The sequence below is a fragment of the Eurosta solidaginis genome, chromosome 1 (genome assembly GCF_040869045.1).
Source record: "Eurosta solidaginis isolate ZX-2024a chromosome 1, ASM4086904v1, whole genome shotgun sequence".
In the NCBI taxonomy this organism is placed as follows: domain Eukaryota; kingdom Metazoa; phylum Arthropoda; class Insecta; order Diptera; family Tephritidae; genus Eurosta; species Eurosta solidaginis.
In genome coordinates this window covers 106,768,145-106,788,518 of record NC_090319.1, presented here as the reverse complement: position 1 = coordinate 106,788,518, position 20,374 = coordinate 106,768,145, and the positions used below count along the sequence as shown (strand labels likewise).

General features: G+C 37.0%; 1 protein-coding gene across 1 annotated transcript; it reads left to right on the top strand.

Annotated features, from left to right (window-relative positions):
- Positions 1-7,206: 7,206 nt before the first annotated feature.
- On the top strand, positions 7,207-8,726 carry LOC137237228 (putative nuclease HARBI1). The gene is made up of 4 exons (XM_067760628.1): positions 7,207-7,399; positions 7,461-7,899; positions 7,963-8,107; positions 8,260-8,726. Exons 1-4 carry the CDS (start codon positions 7,302-7,304, stop codon positions 8,655-8,657), a joined length of 1,080 nt encoding a protein of 359 aa, XP_067616729.1. The 5' UTR covers positions 7,207-7,301; the 3' UTR covers positions 8,658-8,726.
- Positions 8,727-20,374: the final 11,648 nt, after the last annotated feature.

The window sequence follows — 20,374 nt, the reverse complement described above, 5'->3', positions numbered from 1 at the left end:
GAGTGGTCTTGGATATTTGCTCATCACCTTCTGCTCTGCGTTTAGGACCACCCACATTGTTGGAGCTATTGGGACCGCTGCTGCAATGTCGTGCAATATGACCTGGGTTGCCGCACTTGAAACATTTAATAACTCCGTCATTTTTCTGTTGTGATCCCTTCAGTGCTTCCAAAATTGTGTCTACCCAATCTGGTCTTTCCACTTCCACACGATGAGCCTTGTATGCTGGTTTACTCAATAGTGAGGCCGTTTCCTGAGTCAATACATGTGATACCGTTTCAGCAAATGTCAGCTTTGGGTTTGCGTATGTAGCTCGCTTCGTTTCCACGTCCCGTGTGCCATTTATGAAACTCTGGATTTTTACCCTTTCGGTGTACTCCACGGGTGCGTCCGCATTTGCCAAATGAGCCAACCTTTCAACATCCGAAGCAAATTCTTGCAAAGTCTCATTAGCTTTTTGGTAACGGTTTTGCAATTCTATTTGATACATCTGTTTCCTGTGTTCGCTTCCGTACCTTCGTTCTACAGCAGCCATCAATGCGTCATAACTGTTCCGTTCGTACTCTGGAATAGTCTGTAAGATTTCCGCGGCAGGCCCTTTCAGTGCCACGAACAGAGCTGCAACTTTATCTTCAGCATTCCAGTGGTTCACTGCTGCGGTCTTCTCAAACTGTAGCTTAAAGACCTGAAAAGGAACAGAACCGTCAAAGGATGGTGTCTTTACCTTTGGATTACTCGCTGAAACTGCTGGGCGATTTAGTTGCAACTGCTCGATACGTCCTCTCAAAGCATCCACCTCGGCCTCGATTTTTTCTTCGAACTGTGAAATTTTTGTATCTTGCGCCTCCAACTTCGAGGAAATACGTCCTTCTTTCTGTTCCAGTTGAGCAGAGATCTGCGATGATATCTGTGCTGAAATTTGCGCCGACATTTCGGATATTCGTGCCTCTTGTGCTTCAATCTTCACTGTTATTTCAGATGACATTTCTGCAATACGTGTCTCCTGTGATTCCATCTTGGATGCCATATATGTCTTCTGTTCTTCCAGTTGTGATGACATGTTGGTGGATATTTGTGATGACATTTCGGACATTTGTGCCGATATTGCAGCCAATATCATGTTCAAGTCTGTGTTCGCCATTGTCTGCGGTGTTTCATTTTTCTCCTCCAATTTTGTTGTCTCATCGCCATCAAGATGAAAGACATACTCTTCCACGTCAATTCCTTCTAATTCCATTGCCTCTCGTAGTCGTGCCTGAAGTTCGAGTTTAATGCCGCTTGTATTCAATCCACGGCTCTCCAACTCCTTCTTCAGTTGCTGGATCTTGAATTCACTGAACTTTACCATGTCCTTGTTGCCCTCTGGAATTTATTGAACAATTCCTCTTCTGACACCAATTGTAACGAATTTACTTGCAAATCCTCTTATTTGCAACCTTCTGCTAAGTTCGATCACTAAATTGAATAAATAACTCCAATACGTAATAATGCAAAATGGCCTTTATTAAAGTACTTCACAATAACACTCAAACTGTGCAACGAATAGCTTGCTTAATAACCAAACTGATTGATAGCTCAAATCAAAGTCTACTATTCAAAATAATAATGATCTTGCTCGCTAGATAGCGTCTTAATCGAAATCTCAAATCAAACTGAATTCAAGCGCCTCTACATCTGCGGCCTTTTATACTTTCTAGTTTCCTCATTCGCATCTTCTAGAATTTACTAGCATTGTCCATGAGCTCTCAAACTTCTCAGCTATATCTAAAATTGCACGATTTTATAGCTTCTCTCATACCCCATGCTTGTATGTGTGAGCGACACTTCCACAATTATAATTGCCTACATTTAGGAGCATCTCAAATAAGATGTCTGCATATGGTTGTGCCTTGCGTCTCAGCTGCGTGTACCTACATATGTGTGGACATAATGATTGAATTATTGATGTGAATGTTTATAGTTTCCCTGCAAAAATCGCGAGTACTCCATGCATGCATGTATGGAGTACTCGCTATGGACCAAGCGAGTGCTCCAAAATTAACCACAATTCATACAAAAAATATGGTCCAATTAACACTGCGATGTCCTAGGACTGGACCATATACTCCAGTTCCGCATTACATCAGAGTAATCCATGGAGTACCCACAGTCCAACAAACATCGTGTAGTGATTACAATCGTTAAACACGAGCAATGATCGGCGTACAATATGTTCGTGTAGAAACATGAGTTGGTCCATTGCTGCATTACAGTGGAGTATAATGGTATGTTCTCCAGTGGACCACATGATCCAACGATTTTTACAGGGTTACAGTCTCTCGCGCACACATAGGCGTATAAGTAAATGCATCTGTGTGTGACATTTCTCGGCTGACTTATATATGTGTATACATGATTTGATTATTGACGTAAATATCGCTCAGCATGGCCTTAAGCGCCAAATACTAGACACGAACATTTCCGCGATCATTCCACAATTTTGTTCGCAGCTTTGGCCATACACCATACGAACTTTTGGCCGAATATTAGTTCTCTTTCAGACAGCGATTATGAGCTATTTCGCCATACACGCACGAACAGTTCGCGCAAATATTAAAATATTTTGATTTTTTGCGAACATTTGCGCGAACTGGCAAACACCACCATACACGACAGAAAAGGTCGCAGAAACATGACATAACGGGAATGTTCGCGGAAATGTTCGTGTCGTGTATTTGGCGCTTTAGCATCGCCTTAGTGATGGTATAGCTTAGTGATGCTAATTCCGTGACAATATGAAGGAACTTAAGAGCTTTTGTAATATATACCTTTCAATTGTTTAATCAACAATTGAGGACGTTCAAATGTAGATTAGTACTTTTTCCTTCAAGCCTTTTATATGCCACATTGGCAACACTTATTTAGAATGATGACAATTTTCGGAACAGAGATGTTGGATTCTTTGTCATTTGCTTTTTTATTATAAATTTTTAAGAAAATTTCAATAAGATAACTTTTCCAGTTAACTTCTTTGTGCTTTATTACCATTTAAATATCTAAAAAACTGGTCATCACAACCAATAATTAAATTTTTGTGTAGATATTTTGAAGTGGCTTTAATTCAATGCAACCATGTGATATTTCAGCGGGTTTTGTGCATGTACGACATTTTTCATAACTGATTGGTACTAGAAAAGTGTGTGCACACTCACCAAGGGCTGCATTCATTTGAATGCTTATGCGGCAGTTACTTACGAACGTACGTACCATAAACTAGTCAGCTGACACGACCTATCTTATGAGTGTGCAATGTAAACGAAAAGTCACCGACGTGCAACGCCCGTACGTACGTAGTCCGGAACGAGAAATCAAAACAATTTTGATTTTTTCTGTAAGAACGTGTCAGCTGATTTCTCTCTCACTAGACAGAGTTGCCTAGTAAACTTTTGTGCGCTAATTTTTGACCGTTTGCAGTTTTGTGCAAAAACACCTAATTAAATTTGAAAAATTGTGAAAATAATTCGAAATAATTATGTAAAAGTGCAGATTATAAATATGTGATCTATTTAATATTAATTCCAGCCTTTTACAACATCAAAAATTAAATTGGAAAAAGTTGGTGTTTCCATAAGCATGCATGCAAAATGGTCAATGGCAATAGTGCTTTTCTGTAAACAATACACAGAAATATGTTATGTACATGTACACAGACGCACACATTGATTCCTACGGGCTTGAGGGTTCGCTCAAACGTGTTTCGTACGACAAACGTCCGTACGTACGGCACACGTCGGTGGGTAATTGCCGCTTTATTCTATGTTGAAAATTGTTTGTGTTTCATTCAATTACTTCATTCTTTCTTCGAATGAGTTCAAGAGTGCATTCTTTTTTCCCACTACTGAATGAAGAATGGGTTCACTTTTAAACCACATTCCTTAACAAAGAATGAAGAAGCAGCATTCTTAAATCAATGATTTAAAATTTCGAATGATTGCACACTTTTACAGCTCTTGTATGTATACATAAAACCCATGGTTCAACTATATACAGGTTGGCTCATCTGTAAAGCAACAAAATATGTCTGTTCAAATTGTCCAAATGTGTGTATTGGTGTTGGTGCGAATGGTATGGAATGGAAACATAAAAGTTAGCAGTTTTTGTATGTGTAAGTAAAATGTTGCCAATGTGTTGGTTTCATTTTGAGTTTGCCATCTCCTTTTGACAATCCCTTCGACCATGCAATGACATAAATAAAATCAGCTGATGAGATGAGCCAACCTGTATATAATTGAACCATGCATAAAACCAGTGCGCGGTTACATTTTATCAGAGTTGCAATAGTAAAATTTTATTATGAGTTATTTGTATGCAATATTTTACTTTTGGCAACTCTGTTCGATCGTCATCGTGTCGTGATCACGGTCGTTAAAAAACGAGCAATGATCGGCTGATGGTGGCCCGCAAACGCAATGCAAAGGAGTATTGTTAGAGTACTCCAACATGAAGGAAATGGAACACGTAATCCAACAATTTTTGCAGGGATGTCTACACGGTACACGATTTCGGTAGTATGATTTCGTAAATTACATTCCTGGGTAATAGTCTAGTTGAGGGGTCGACTGGTAATACGCTACCAAAAATATCGAGAGAGGTGTCAAACGACGCGTATTGTCATCAGTATTAATAATCCGATGGCGGAAAATAAAAATATTAACTCGTTCAAAAGATATTAACAAAAAACCGAAAAAAGACCCGCGGGTACCTCCGAAACCGGGGGTCGGATCCATAGTATTTTTGCGCAGAACACCTTTCTGCGTTGGCGGCCTTCGGCCGCGCTTATAAAAAATAACCCTGGGCTACGCCATGCCAAGTCCGGGTGTGTGGTATAACCTTGGCTACCGCCACGGTGATGCACAATTTTTTTTGTGGGTACAAACACAACAACAACCACATGCAAATCGCCAACTTCAACTGCAAATATCTCCGGACAGAGATAAAATTTTTCTTTTCCGCCATCGGATTAGTGTTCTCTAGATTAATACGCGTCTTTTGACACTTCCCTCGATATTTTTGGTAGCGTATTAGCAGTCGACCCCTCAACTAGACTATTACCCATTCCTGTCCATACGATTATGCTTCTTCCTTTGCATAATTTCAAACAACATTTGTTTTCTTTTTCCCCACAGCCGAATTAAAACGTTCAAGATAAACGTATGTTTTTGAAATTTGACAGCTAGTGCGGGCAGACCATCGATTATTTTGTGTAAATTGTAATCGACCACAGAGTCGCTCAGTAAATTGCACATAATTTCGGTCCTATTTCGATGAAATAAGAAGAATTTCTAATTTCGTTTGACAGTTTTCACAAAACGAAATTAGCTAATTTCGAGAAAATTTCGGCTTAATTTAAGAATCTTCCTAAATAAACTTAATCTTGGTGCCGTGGAGACATAGTATAACGTTCAACTCAATAACTGACATACATTTATTATATACGTACATATATGTGGATAATACTGTGGTTACAAAGAAAAATTCTTTTTTTTAATATTTCGATTATAATTTATTAAAATCTTTTTAATAATTTTTAACACATTTCAAAGAATGACAATTTTTTGATATTACAGAATTCAACATTGAAAAATAACATTTGGATACATATTGACAATTATTTTCTCTTTTGCCTGATTTTAGGCGCTGATGACATTGATATCATCGGCCTAAACACCCGCGCTGTTAGTTCTGCTTACTCCAGACTGGAAAAAGAAGCGGTAAAGATGGGTTTGATGGTGAATGAGGACAAAACGAAGTACCTGCTGTCATCGAGCCAAGAGTCAGCGCATACGCGCCTTGGCAACCACGCTACTGTTGGCAGCCATAATTTCGAAATAGTAAAAGACTTCGTTTATTTGGGAACCAGCATCAACACTGGCAACAACATCAGCACTGAAATCCAGCGAAGATTCAATCTTGCCAATAAATGCTACTTTGGACTAGGTAGGCAATTGAAAAGTAAAGTCCTCTCTCGGCGAACGAAAATCATACTCTACAAGTCACTTATCGTACCCGTCCTGCTATATGGGGCAGAAGCATGGACCATGACAACAGCAGATGAAGCGGCTTTGGGAGTGTTCGAGAGAAAAGTTCTTCGAAAGATTTATGGACATCTACGCGTTGGCGACGGCGAGTACCGAAGCAGATTTAACGATGAGCTGTACGAGCTATACGCAGACATCAACATAGTCCAGCGAATTAAAACGCAGCGGTTGCGCTGGCTAGGCCATGTTATGCGAATGAAAGATGATGCTCCGGCCAAGAAAGTGTTTCTATCGGAACCCGCCGATGGAAGCAGAGGTAGAGGGCGGCCCCCACTCCGTTGGAAGGACCAGGTGGAAAACGATTTAAACTCCCTTGGTGTGACCAATTGGCGCCGGTTGGCGGAGCGAAGGAGCGACTGGCGCGCCTTGCTGGACGGCCATAACCGTTTAGACGGTTAAGCGCCAATTAAGTAAGTAAGTAATTAATTATATTAGTTTGTAGTAGCACATTTTTAGGCGTACAGGCGGGATCGCCAAATTTTGGTTACAAAGAAAAATTCATTTTTTTTTTTTAATATTTCGATTATAATTTATTACAATTTTAAAATTTTTTTTTTGTTTAACAAATTTCAAGGAATGAAAATTTTTTGTATTACAGAATTCAACATTTGAAAATAACATTTCGATACATATTGAAAATTACAAAAACTCAAAGTAATAAATTTCCAAAGTTAAATTAATAAAATTAATCCATTACTAATACCCTACAAATACCACTCCCTATTATGCCCGGGTTTTGATTGAAAGCTTGAACTGAAGTTGAAGTTGCGCTCAGTTAACATGAGTTTTTAATTGTTTTCAAAGCTAACAGTAATATAAACTCGTACTGGGCCTAAGTATCCCCTTATGCACTGCCGTTAGGTGGCAATGCTAAGCAGCAAAATGTAGTTTTTTAATGACTATTTATGCTTCTAATCCTATTTTTTTAAATGTGGATAACAATTTTACCCGCGTCTACCCGTTGAAAATACACGCGTACCGTTTCATATAGCGTACATGTTGTTTTTTTCCATATGCTCCACCTGGGGGCCTACTCTGTATTGCGATGCGAAAGGTAATTGGAACTCTGTAGCGCTATCGCATTGCTAACAGTGTCGCTTTTTTATTTTTCGCAAATTTTTTGCTTGAGTATGCATCACTGACCAAAGTCAAAGAAAGAGAACAAAACAAACAAGGCGATTACAATTTCGGCTAAAGATTAATTTTTGTTGAACAAATTAAAAAATGGATTCTGTAGCATTATGGGACGATTTAAATGAAGAAAGAATTGATAGGAGGATTATAAGGGACAACTCCAACATTATGAGTCTCAGCGATCAAAGGTAATTTAAACGTTACAAAATTACTCATACATATACTATTGCTTTATGTTCTATTCATTAGTTTTGTGCAGAATTTTCGGCTTAATAAGGAAGCCTTTTTGCATGTGCTAAATAGCATTAAAAGTGAGTTGAAAACCCCACGGAGAGCAACGGCAGTTCCTGAAATAATAAAAGTTTCTACAACGTTGAAGTTTCTTGGTCAGGGCGCATACCAACACTTGATTGGCCAAGACCGTCACGCGGGATTAGCACAGCAAACCGTTTCGAGTTGTATGTTGGAAGTTTTCAGTGCAATTGAAACGATATTGTGTCCAAAGCATATTACTTTTTCAATGAGCAATCGCGAAAAACAGGATGCCAACCGTAGGTTTTATGCTAAATGCGGAATTCCGGGTGTGATCGGAGCTGTAGACGGAACGCACATTCAAATGATAAGGCCATCAAAAGACGAACATCTATTTTTTAACCGAAAGCTTAAGCACAGCATAAATGCAATGATCGTAAGTGTATTTCGATTAAATAAGATTACTTTTATTGTGCCTACATGTTTTGTTCTATTTTAGATATGTGATCACAAAATGCAAATAAGAGCGGTCAATGGTAAATTTGGAGGTGCATCGCATGATTCGCACATATGGAACTTGTCCGCTGAGCGCGAATATTTAAGGACTGCCTATGAAAATGGAGATACTGGCCAACGAATTCTCGGTAAGCTTTTTAATATATCGATTTAATGTAATGGTAGCATACACGCATTAACATAGTTACTTATGTAATATATAACATAATATATATACATATAATAAATGGTAATGAATGTTATTCAGCTAAAAATACCTTTATGTTTTTGTTATCTGCAGGTGACTCAGGATATCCGTTGGAACCATGGCTTCTTACCCCATACAGGAATTCTGCGGAGGATTCTGACGAGAATTTTTTCAATCAAAAACATTCAAAGGGAAGGTCTCTCATTGAGAGAGTTTTTGGTGTTTTGAAAGGTCGATTTCGCTGCCTTTTGGCCTCAAGAGAGTTGCATTATGCTCCAGCAAAAGTGGTGCAAATACTAAATGTTTGTTGTGCCCTGCACAATATTTGTATAATGTTCAAAGTTGAAAATCTTCCCAGTTCAGAAATTGAACCGGAAGAAGTGAACGTAATAAATGCAGAAAACGTGGAAAATCATAGAATGGGAAATATTGCTAGTTGTATCAGAGACCAAATAAAAAATGACATGATTTCCAATAGAAATGCTTTATAAAAAAGTGGTTTAAATTTAACGTTATTTATTTATGTATTTTTACGGCTGCTAAGGCCTACAACTTAAACTACTAAATATAATTCAGTATTATTTAAATTCACGATTTCAGTCTTTTATTTAAGTAAGGGTTACAAAGTGTGTATATATATAAAAATTAATACTAATTGTATCTAAATAACATACATACTGAAAAGTGCACCAAACTATACTTCGGTAATGCACTGTGTATGTGCAGGTACATACGTAAATAAATAGAAAATAAAAAGGAAATTTTAATACAAAAACTAAGCCACTGGTAGTACATAAATTATGTGTCTACATATCTTTAAAAAAAAAATGTTGTGTATCTGATACTACTTTCTGGATATTGCTTTGTTGGTCTGTAACTCCACATCCAACATTTGTTTTTTAATTTCTAATTTGTTTAATCTGATTCTTAAATTTTCACGGTCCATTCTTTGTTTATGGACAAATAGTTCTTTGGCGAACTTTAACTTTTTATTTTTTATTTTTAATGTAATTCTCATCGTTCTGGCAATGTTTTTCAAATTGTCATTAATCTCATTTAGCACTTTTACTGAGTTGCTTTGGTATTCAATTTGGTTGTCTACTTGCCTTTCCAATAGACTCTGCTTCTTGCGTGGAGTAAGTACCGATCGGCTGCAGCAAGGTTCCTGTTGTTGTTGTAGCAAGAAAGGTTCCTCGTTCTCCTCTTCACTCATTTCAACCGAATCGCTGTCGTTATTAAAAGCAGGTTCCAAAATTTCACTTGGTACTTCCGTCATAGCCTGCCGCGCACCAAACTCCCGCGTGCCAGCTATCCCGTCGACTGCTTGGTCCATCGACAGCAAATCGCTAGCTTGCTGTTCCAATGGCGTGAGTGCGGAGTAAACAGATGGGCCGCCCCCCGTACAAGCAATATTGGTTTTATTGCGATGCATTTTGGCCTTCAAATGGACTTTGTAGTCAGCCCAAACCTATAAATTTTATCAATCCCATTATAGAATTAAAAGTACACATATATCACCCAACCTACTTTTTTCCAGCCGGTGATATCACGCATCGGTGGTCCAGCTGCATTTAGTTGGCGAGTTACTTTTTTCCACAAATTATTGGCCGTTGTTTTCGCGTTGGGTGTTTTAAGTAACCCTTTGGCCAAATCTGGGTGTATTGCCATGAAGTCCACTAGGAGTTCGAATTGTTGCTTTTGTGTTTGTTTTGTTTTTTGAGTTGTCCTATATATTTTCAAAAGAATGTACAATGAATATAAAGATATCAATTTATAAAATCATCAATTAATACTTACATATTTGTACAATGCGAATGCCTATTACTTGTAGCAAGAAAAATGCGAAAATGAATCCTGTTTGACATTCGCTTTCGCAATACAGAGTGCCGGCAATGCGAAAAGGGAGAAAAATTGCGAATGGGCAAAATGTGAATGCGAAAGTCAAAATATGCATGCGAATGTCAAGATACAGAGTACCGATTTTGCGATTTCGCGTATTTTTGCTTTCGCATCGCAATACAGAGTAGGCCCCCTGGTGATTCCGCCATCCTGTTTCTATTTCGTTGGTTTTTTTTTTTTTTGACATTCGGCCGTTTTTTTTTTTTTTTTTGGAAAATGAAAATTTTGTGTTTAGTTAAAAGTTTTGTGCACAAATACACATTTAAAATCAATGTTTTTGTGCATGAACCAATAAACACATCCCGCATTAAAAGAGCACAAAGATCATAGTTGGCTGGGAAATAAATTTTCTCGGTGTGACGTCACGCTTTTTGCAACATGTTTCATTGCTGAAGCAGTGCTCAGACTTTATTCCAATCGGGGTATTTTGATCCGCCCTTACCTCCTACTAGTAAATAGTATTACTACCTAATATCCTTTGGTTGAAGTTTTCATAACATACGTATGAAAAGCTGATTGTTTACAAGTGACGATTTGATGAAATGACGCAAATTCATTTTTCGTGTCTTAAGACATATTTGTTCACATTTTACTCCCAGTTTTTGTACTTTTTTCGCACGGAATGAGAATGAAAGTAGTAAAATGTAAGCAAAATATGTGTCCGGACGCGATCTGTAAAGTCTGCTAAAATTCAATATACAGCACTTATTGAAGTTTTATATAAAAATGGAGTACGTTGAGTCAGTGAGGTCAGCTAACCCTGTTTTGTGATAACAGTCGCCAATTGGGAGCACCAAGGGGGTCAAAGCTTTCTCCAACTGTCTCTCCCAACTCAGTGAATGTCTACTCTTTCCTCTGTTTACAAACTGCCGGAGCTTATTCGTTCATCCGCATAACATGACCTAGCTAGCGAAGCTTTCTGTTTTTATTCGCTGCACTATCGTCATATCTGCAAAAAGCTCATATAGCTTATCATTATACCTCCTTCGATACTCGCCGTCGACATCACGGATAGGACTATAAATCTTCCGGAAAACTTTTCTCTTGAATACTCCAAGAGCCGTCTCATCTTCTCTCGACACCTTCCATAATTCCGAGCCATACATCAGGGCAGGTATGATGAGTGACTTGTAGAGCGAGAATTTTGTTTGTCGAGAGAGAACTATACTTTTCAATTGTTTTCAATTGCACTTGTTGGCAAGAGTTATTCTCCGTTTGATTTCTAGGCCGATATTGTTTTGACTTTTAATGCTGCTTCCTAAATAGACGAAATCCTTCACAGTCTCGAATTTATATCCGTCAACAGTGACGTGGCCACGATGACAGCAAGTACTTCGTCTTGTCCACATTTACTGCAAGACCTACTTTTTTTGCTTCATCTTATACCAGCTTTTCGCCTCCATTTTTGAACAGCCTGGCGGGTATCCGGTCATTACTTGGCACCTTGTGAGTTTTTAGCCGTGATACTGCCATTCTCACTTCGCCATAGTTGGATGCCGGAACGTCTTTTCATCATCGGCAATCGGGGTATCGGTTTCGTCTTCCAACACTCTATACGTCAGCTACCAGGTCGCCATTATCGTTTCTACAGGAATCTGCCTCGGTCTTGAAACCTTCAACCTTCTGTCATTAAAAGAGCATTAAATATGTATGGATAGAGCGAAAATAATAATATTTTTTCGTGATAAATATCCACGGAGATAGAGCCCACTTTTCTTCCAGAATGTGGTGTGCTTATGGGAGCATTAATTAGTCATCCTACATGTCTGATAAGGCAGATAACTTTTTTGCTGGGAAACAATTCATGGCAAAAACACAATCGGAGGAATTGCCAAGCCACCAAATCAATTTGAAGTTAGTTGTTCGACTGCTTTCAAAAAGGAAGAAAAAATATACCCCGAAAATTTTATTTTTTCTCCGGCGTAGTCGTTTACTCAGGTAATAGTTTTAAATGCTCCGAACAGTGGTAGCGAAATATGAGAGAAAAGTAATAAATCGAAAAACTACGTCATCAAACTTTTTTTTCAAATTAGATTACAAATAAAACAATTCCAGATCTTGACTCATTTGTTTATGATTTTTGTGAATGAACCAATTAGCACAATTATTTTTTCGTGTTATTTGTATTGCTGCGATTGTGATAAAAATTTGATGAAAAATCTATAAATCTTATCAATTAAAGTCGCTAAAAGTCATTGTACGCACATCACTTCACACAGAATGCTCTGATTTTAAAACGCCTTTTTTTATTTGAAAGCTTAGCTACGTGAGATGGATATTTTCAATTTAATATGAGGGTATATCATGATTCTATTACATAAGGTCTCGGACGTAACTTTTTTAAAAGTGTGACACTCCGCACTCGTGGTTCTTTTTAGAAGGAGCAGAGAAGAGGGAAAAATTAAATCCCCTTTTTCAAAATGGCACAAATTCGAGAAAAATATATGCAAAGTAGTGTGAAGGATTACCTTAATAAATAAAGTATAAATTTTAAGTTTAAAACAGTGAACTAGTAAGCTTGCATAACGGCAAATTAAATTTTTAACTCGGATAGACAGAGGAACAAATAGAGCTAATAATGGAATACAGTGAAGCATCAAATCACGTTCAGGAAATTTTCCACTACAAGATTTTTCTTGCAACTTTTTAATCTTGTCATTCCCTTTTGAGGCACGATGATTGATAAAGCTTTAGCAAAGGGCTTTTTAGAGAATGTGGCCGTAGTAAACAACTTGTTCGTCACATTTCACACTGAGTTGCTGACATCATTTTCCGATGGTGTGCATAACGCGTCTTAAATAAATCCTAAGAGGGTTAGATGGACCGCGGTGTTGGAGCTGAAGTCTTCTCAGCAACTTTAGCTGTCGCTGTCAGCCCGTCTTTCAAACTCGGCAAGTATCTTCCAAGCAGAAGTCCTGGGGTGTTATCCTGTAATTCTATTCGAAGACAATTGCGATTCAAAAGCTTTCAAATCAAATAATAAATAGAGTTACATAATAAGACTTCTGGGCATTTACTCAAGTAGCGCTCATGACACTTAACTCCCCTTAAAATAAATCTTTAGAATCATTGCCACAATCACTTGCCGCTGGCCCGCATGCAAAAGAAAGGACATATTTTTTTGTACAGCATTGGCATGAGCTGCAAAGAAACAGTCACACTACACTACACACGCTAGGCTTCAAACTATTGGCAGTTACACACAGCCGGAACTTCCGGAAGTTGCTTAGTGCTCCGTTTACCAGATCAGAAAGTTCAAACGGCCGAACCAAATGTTGACCAGCAGCAAGAAAGTGCGCCAAAACAGCACCTCGTTCTCTACTTGCGGGTCTTTAGCATAGGGGCAGCACAGCAACCAGGACTTGCGCTTATTTGTGGCATCTGCAATTAAATACAAAGCTCAATTAATCAGCATTGTTACAAAATTGCGCTTATATATGTAATTTACCCAAAACTTATAGCAAAATGATTAAATTTATCACGAATGTTATCAAAAGAAACTATGAGAACTAAAAAAGTATACCCAATTAACATTTTTTTTTTCTGAAAAGTAAAACTCAGACTGTTTTTAAGCTTTGTTCATTATTCAGAAAGGAGTTTGAAAAGAAATTACACTTTTCATTTTAGGAGCGACTTAGGAGTTTGGAATGTGAAGAGCACAGGGTAGTCTAGGGATACATGGGTAACCTTTAATGATTAAACCATGCGGATATATATTATAGGGGCGTGGCAAATTGTCAAAATGTAGTAAAATATCATAAAATTTGTGTTTACCCAGCTATAACTCATAAACGGATGGATGGATTTAAAAAGTTCTACTTTGCCGTAAAATTTTGAAATATTTACCTTCGTTCTGCATAAAAAAAAAAAATATTTGGTTCCTTTATATCAGCCAAAAGTATTATTTTTACCAAAAAATGCGTGCGTGTCATAATGGAATTATAAAAGGTGGCGCATTGCGCATGTAAACATCTGTTTTTCAAGGGCAATTTTTACGTCTTTTTCCTTCAGCTCTTGTTTTTTCTCTTTTTCTGTCATTCGCTGAAGCAGTCAAGTGTGACGTAGATGGGCAGAACGAAGCAATTTTGAACTCGTGAATGCACAATCTTCTGTGTGTGATTTGTGCGTGCGTGTGATTGTTTGCTGTCAACTGTGCACGCAAATTCGGTTGAGTGATGATGCTTCACACATTGTGAATCAAACAAAGTGTGATATCTTCTGCATAGACGTTGTAAGATCATAAATGCAACCATGTCAACTAATGTAACATAATAAGCAAAAAATTCAACCATGGGAATTAATTAATAGAATAAGCAAGAATACATCACTGTAAAGGAAGAAAAGAGAAGATGGTGAACTTCCGGTTCATTATTCGATTGACGACTGAAGAACAAAGAATTGAGATAATTAATCCGGACGTTTCTGCTGTTTCATTAACCATCTAAGCTAGAAATAACATCTCAGGTGTGCTAACGAACCTCGCGTACCATTATAAACAACTATTTTGTGAAATGGATGCTCGAGAGAACATTTTCAAGGTTTTAACTGAAAATAGTGTGGATTTCCCTCCTACTGCCAACATTACACAATTACGCAGATTACTGCAAAATATAGTTGGCGTGGGAGATAATAGCTCCGCAAATACGATGAATACCACTCCGAACACGAATATATTGGAGAACATTCCGGACGAAATGTTTGAGATAAAAGCTGCCGTTTCTATTGATGCCTCTGCCGCCACTGTCGTTACCGACGTTCATACTGCCTCCATTGTCGTTCATACTGCCGCCATTGCCGTTCATACTGCCGCCACTGCCATTCCAACTGCCTCTACTACCGATGTTTTGAATTCAATCCAACACCTGCTGTTCCGATGTTTTTGCTGCCGCCCCATCAAACTCTGCCCCAATTGACGTAAGAGCCACGACCATAAGTGTGAATGGCGAACTTGGGGCGCTACGAAAACGTATGGAAATGTTAAAATTAATGAAGGAAATCGACGAGTTAAGAGCTAGTACTGGGGTACAACAGCAACGTAGACTGGATTTTGCCGATATAGAGCATGCTATTCCCAAGTTCAGTGGTGATGATATATCAGTGACGGTGGAACATTTTCTTCAAGATTTCGAAGAAGTAATGGAGTCGTCAAGAGTAGACGAACGATTTAAATTGCTGGCTTTTCGTCGCTGCCTGGTGGGAACAGCCAAAGTTTTCCTTACCACCACCAAAGCGTTAAGCTTTGCCGATTTAAAAAGGCCCTTACGATGGAATTTGACGTGCCGATACAGAGGAACGAAGTTTATAAGATGTTGGCAAGACGCAAGTGGGACAAAAAGAGGGAGTCATTAAATTGCTACGTTCTATTCATGCAGACAATAGGAAAACGGGCAAACTGCGAAACTGAAATCATCGATTTCATAATAGACGGCATAGGCAATGTAGTGTTAAATGCACATCTACTGTTACCGGCCAAAACACTTTATGAGTTGAAGGTATTAGTGAGCCGTTTTCAAAGAAGATGTTTCATAGTAGAAACAGACTAATATTTGTTAGAAATTAAGTTATACTGTATCGAGGTCCATTACAGTGTCAGGTTGGCCGAGCTGTGGCTCTGAGCACAAATAGCGAATTGTATTAGATTAGGTATTTGATTTAGATTAGGTATTTGATTTAGATTAGGTATTAGATTAAGAAATGTACGATAGTGAAGATAGAAATTAAGTTATAATGTATCAAGGTCAATACAGTGCGAGCTGTAACTCTGAAAACAAATAGCGAATTGTATCAGATTCAGAAATGTATGACAGTAAAAAAGAAATTAACACCCTTATTATGAACTCATACGATACACGATAAACGCTTGTAATCTGTCCTACCGTATTATGAAATAAATTCTAGCATGTGAAATCCGATCGTTAGCGTTTATCGTTTATCGTGGTATTGCCATACGCTAACTATCGCATAAGCTGTTCAATTTTCTACGCTAGCTATCGATAAATTTTTCCACGATACGTTGGGAACTATTTAAATAAAAGGTTATGTTTTGGTTTTATTGGTCTGTATATAATTAATTATTATATTAATTTGTTTTCTTCATAAACTTGCAAAGTGTATTGATGGCCTGATGCGTTAAAACGTCAAGCCTTCAATGTGTGGATCGCTGATGATAAACCGTTATAGGTTTTGAAATAGTCGGCTATACGGTCTATGAACTTTGTTTTTTTCTAATTTACTCGTTTTCTATTTATAATTATTGAATATAATATAACTTGTAAAATATACATTTTACAAAAATTATAAAGTTGGTCTTGAAGACAAAAAAAAATTATATAATAATTAATTATTTACAGACCAATAAAACAAAAACATAACATTATATACTTTCAGTCTACGGAAAAGGCACCCTGGAATCCTAACAAAAAGCAAGAGCTTGAAGGAAAACCATATGGGCTGCAACGAAAATCCTCGTCTAAAGAGATAATAGCACCTGATTGGTGCACTCAATTGACGGTGGTAAAGAATATAAACAACTAAGAGTGGAAAACGGGTTATAAATAGAAACTTGCAAAGTGCATTGGTGGACTGATGCGTTAAAACGTCAAGCCTTCAATATGTGGATCGCTGATGATAAACCGTCATGGGTTTTGAAATAGTCGGCTATACGGTCTATGAATTTTTTCTTTCTAATTTACCCGTTTTCTATTTATAATTATTGAATATAACTTGTAAAATATACATTTTACAAAAATTATAAAGTTGGTCTTGAAGACAACAAATGAATATAATAATTTAAATAAAAGTAAATATAAAATTATTACATAATCCAAAAGAATCCAACTATATCCTCATTCCCAACACTCTGTTGCAACACCCTGGGCAAGAAACATTAAAGTGGCAGCAAAATATTTGGGATGAATGACCTATTTTTACGGGCGCACAAACTGCCTTCTATTTCTGTTAAGACATACTCTGACATCAATTTTGTTTATTAAAGTTTTTCTTTACTTTTAGTATGTCAAGGACTTACAGTGTAGAGTTCATTTCAAGAGGATTGGAAGCATCTCTCAATTTTCGTCTTTCTATGGCATCTATGCAAGTTTCGTCAATTTGTTCATTTGAGTTTATATAAAAGGTAACAGAGGTTGCATAAACATTTTATTATTATAGCTTTTAAAAACTTTTGCCACTTTCACGTACAAGGCAAATGAATTATTATTTACCTTTTGTTTTGCTATCTGTTTCGTATAGATTCACAAAAATTTGTAAACAAAACTCTGCTGTCATTCACAATAGTACATCTATCGGGCGTGTGGAAATCGCAATATGAAAGCTAATTTTTTACGATACGCTAGCAAGCGTTTATCATCTATCGTATGAAAATTCTTAATAGAGGTGTAAGATAATGTATCGAGGTCGATACAGTTTCAGGCTGGCCGAGTTGTAAGATCATAAATGGAACCATGTCAACTAATGTAACAGAATAAGCAAAGAATACAACCATGGGAATTAATTCATAGAAAAAGCAAAAATACATCACTGTAAAGGATGAAAAGAGAAGATGATGGACTTCCGGTTCATTATTGGATTGACGACTGAAGAATAAAGAATTGGGATAATTAATCCGGACGTTTCTGCTGTTTCATTAACCATGGAAGCTAGAAATTACAACCAAAGAGGATAAATACAATAAGTGCCGTCACTCGTTATTTTGTGGCGAATATCTCGCTGGAAATTGAAAAAATTAATGCCGAATGTTTTCTGAGAGGGACATTTTTAATTGTCTCGCATTTATCCATGCTATGTAGGCCCTTGTGCAACTGTGATTTTTGGAAAGAGAATTAAATAAATTAATTAAATACAGTCGAAAAATAAACACAAATACCCCACGAAAATGTATGGAAGACATTTATAAACATCTCGCCCAAAAAAAAAGTAGCGACTACCTCTCAGTATACATCGAGTAAATGCCAAAAAAATAACGAGTGACGGCTCTTATTGTATTTACCCTCTTTGTTATAACGTCAAAATTCCAAATGGAGTGGATCACCTGATTTGTAATTGATTATCGCTGCCTCATTCTGTATCTCTTTCTATCACCCGCTGGAGATAGCCGGCCCTTTGCGCCGCCATATTGAACACCCTGTCAAAACGCTAAAAAGTAGCCATATTGAACATCCTGTCAGGCAGTTGAAAGATAGGATATCTCACATGGCTTCACATACGTACACACATAGCATTCGCTGCGTTATTTAACTTCGGGAGTACATTTATATACATGGATGTATGCATGTATTTTCATATCAGCTTGACATATGCATGTACCAGAGCTGTAAAACTGTGCAATCATTTGAAATTTTAAATCAATAGGGGGACTCATGCAAGCATATAAACTTATAAGGTGTAAAATTATATCCATTTACACACGCTGTTATATGAACGCACCTAGAAATACTCTTGATAAACTTGATTGTTTATCAGCTGTAATATTGCCAAACAAAAATTTTTTGATTGTTATACAAATTAAAAAATGCCAAGATTAAGTGAAAAATTGTTATGGAATCGCATTTACGATGGAAGCAGTAAGGAAGGCGGTCGGCATGATTTTGTGGTGCACAGTGGCTAGTCATTGTCGGCTGGGGCGGGTCCTTGCCAACCTTACTGTTCCTGCGCCATAAACAGAAAAAAATTCCTATCATGCCTATCAAAACTAGCTGTCAAAAAGCGCAGAGACCGACTCAAAACGCTTGAAATTCAAAATAAAACAACATCCGGCCGAACCGGATGTCACGGACAGACCGTTGGCATTCAAAATCTAAATTCAAAAAATTCAAAAAAAACTGACGCAAAAAAAATTTACCGAACCGGACATGACCGGTTACTACTCTGAAATCAAAATTCAAAAAAAACTGCTGAAAATAAAATAAAAGAACCAAAAGGAAAATAAACAAAAATGGCCGAATATATAGAGGGGCGCCGCGGGTGTTGTTGCGACGCCCGGTACTTAGCCCACCCTCAAAAACCATGGCCACCGACGCACCTAATTTTTGGTGGTCCCTTACCTGCCTTACCCTATGCCTTCCAAATGAACAAGGAAGTCAGCATTCACATTTTAATTACAATTTATTTATCATTCATTATTAATATTTTAGAGCTTGTCTTTGAAAAATTATTGGAGCATTAGCTAAATTCCAAATATAAACTATGCTCTCTAACAACAAAGGTATTTAAATTAATTTGCTTATGTTTGGTTAACAAAAAAATATATATAAAGTTCTGTTTTGGTTATTATCGTAAGGGGTTGCCGTTAAAGTACATCATTACGATAATCACTTGTTATCTGTTTTTTTCTCCACTTACAAAAATTATTATGATGTTATAGTAGAACTCATTATTGAGTGTAACCTAATATCGAATCGGTATAATGCTAATGCGCATAGTATAATGATAATAATATCTAATATGTACTAAAAGAGTGTTTACCAAAAGCAATAAAGATGAAATTGCGATAGCAATATGTATTACGTGCACGTAAATCACTTTCGTCTTGTTGTTCGAAAGATATTGCCCGCAATAGGGATTCATACGTATATATATATATATACATATTTTGCATTTGTAAGATATAAAAAAAAAATTGAATTCAAAATCCTTTTGCCAATTCGTGCATACTCGACAATCGACGAATGGCTGCTGTCGCAAAAAAAATTTTCATTAAATTTATGGTTAAGCTTCCAAAATGAATCGCTAAAATGTTTCGCGTGATAGCGACGGCTTATTATCAATAAAATTCATAGAGTTAACTTCAAACGTTTTAATGCGACAAAATATATTCTTAAAATGATCAAAAAAAAGATGTATGCTTTTTTTTATGTAAAGCTAATGCTTAGGTAGGTATTAGGTAAATGGAATTATACTAGTAAATTGCTGAATACAATTTTAGTTATATTTAAAGAGTTTTGTTTGATATATTATATATAAGATGCATTCACAAATAAACGGAGTATGTTGGAATTAGTGTTGAGCGTTCTAACAGGTAAATGCTGCTTGACCCGACTGAGACAAAACTGCCTGTTTATTTGTGAACAAACCTTTAAAATGTGTAAATAATTTTGCATATTAAACTGTTGTTGCATTCTTTAACATCTTGTCAGGTTGCAAAACCTGAGTGTTCACATAGTAATTCTTTTGGTTAGATAATTAATACAAGCTAAACTTAAATAGTGGCAATCATTTATGTGTAACTTTTTTTTTTTTCTATAACACGTTAAACTATGCTTTCATCTTTTATGTTGATAATTCTAAAAAAAAT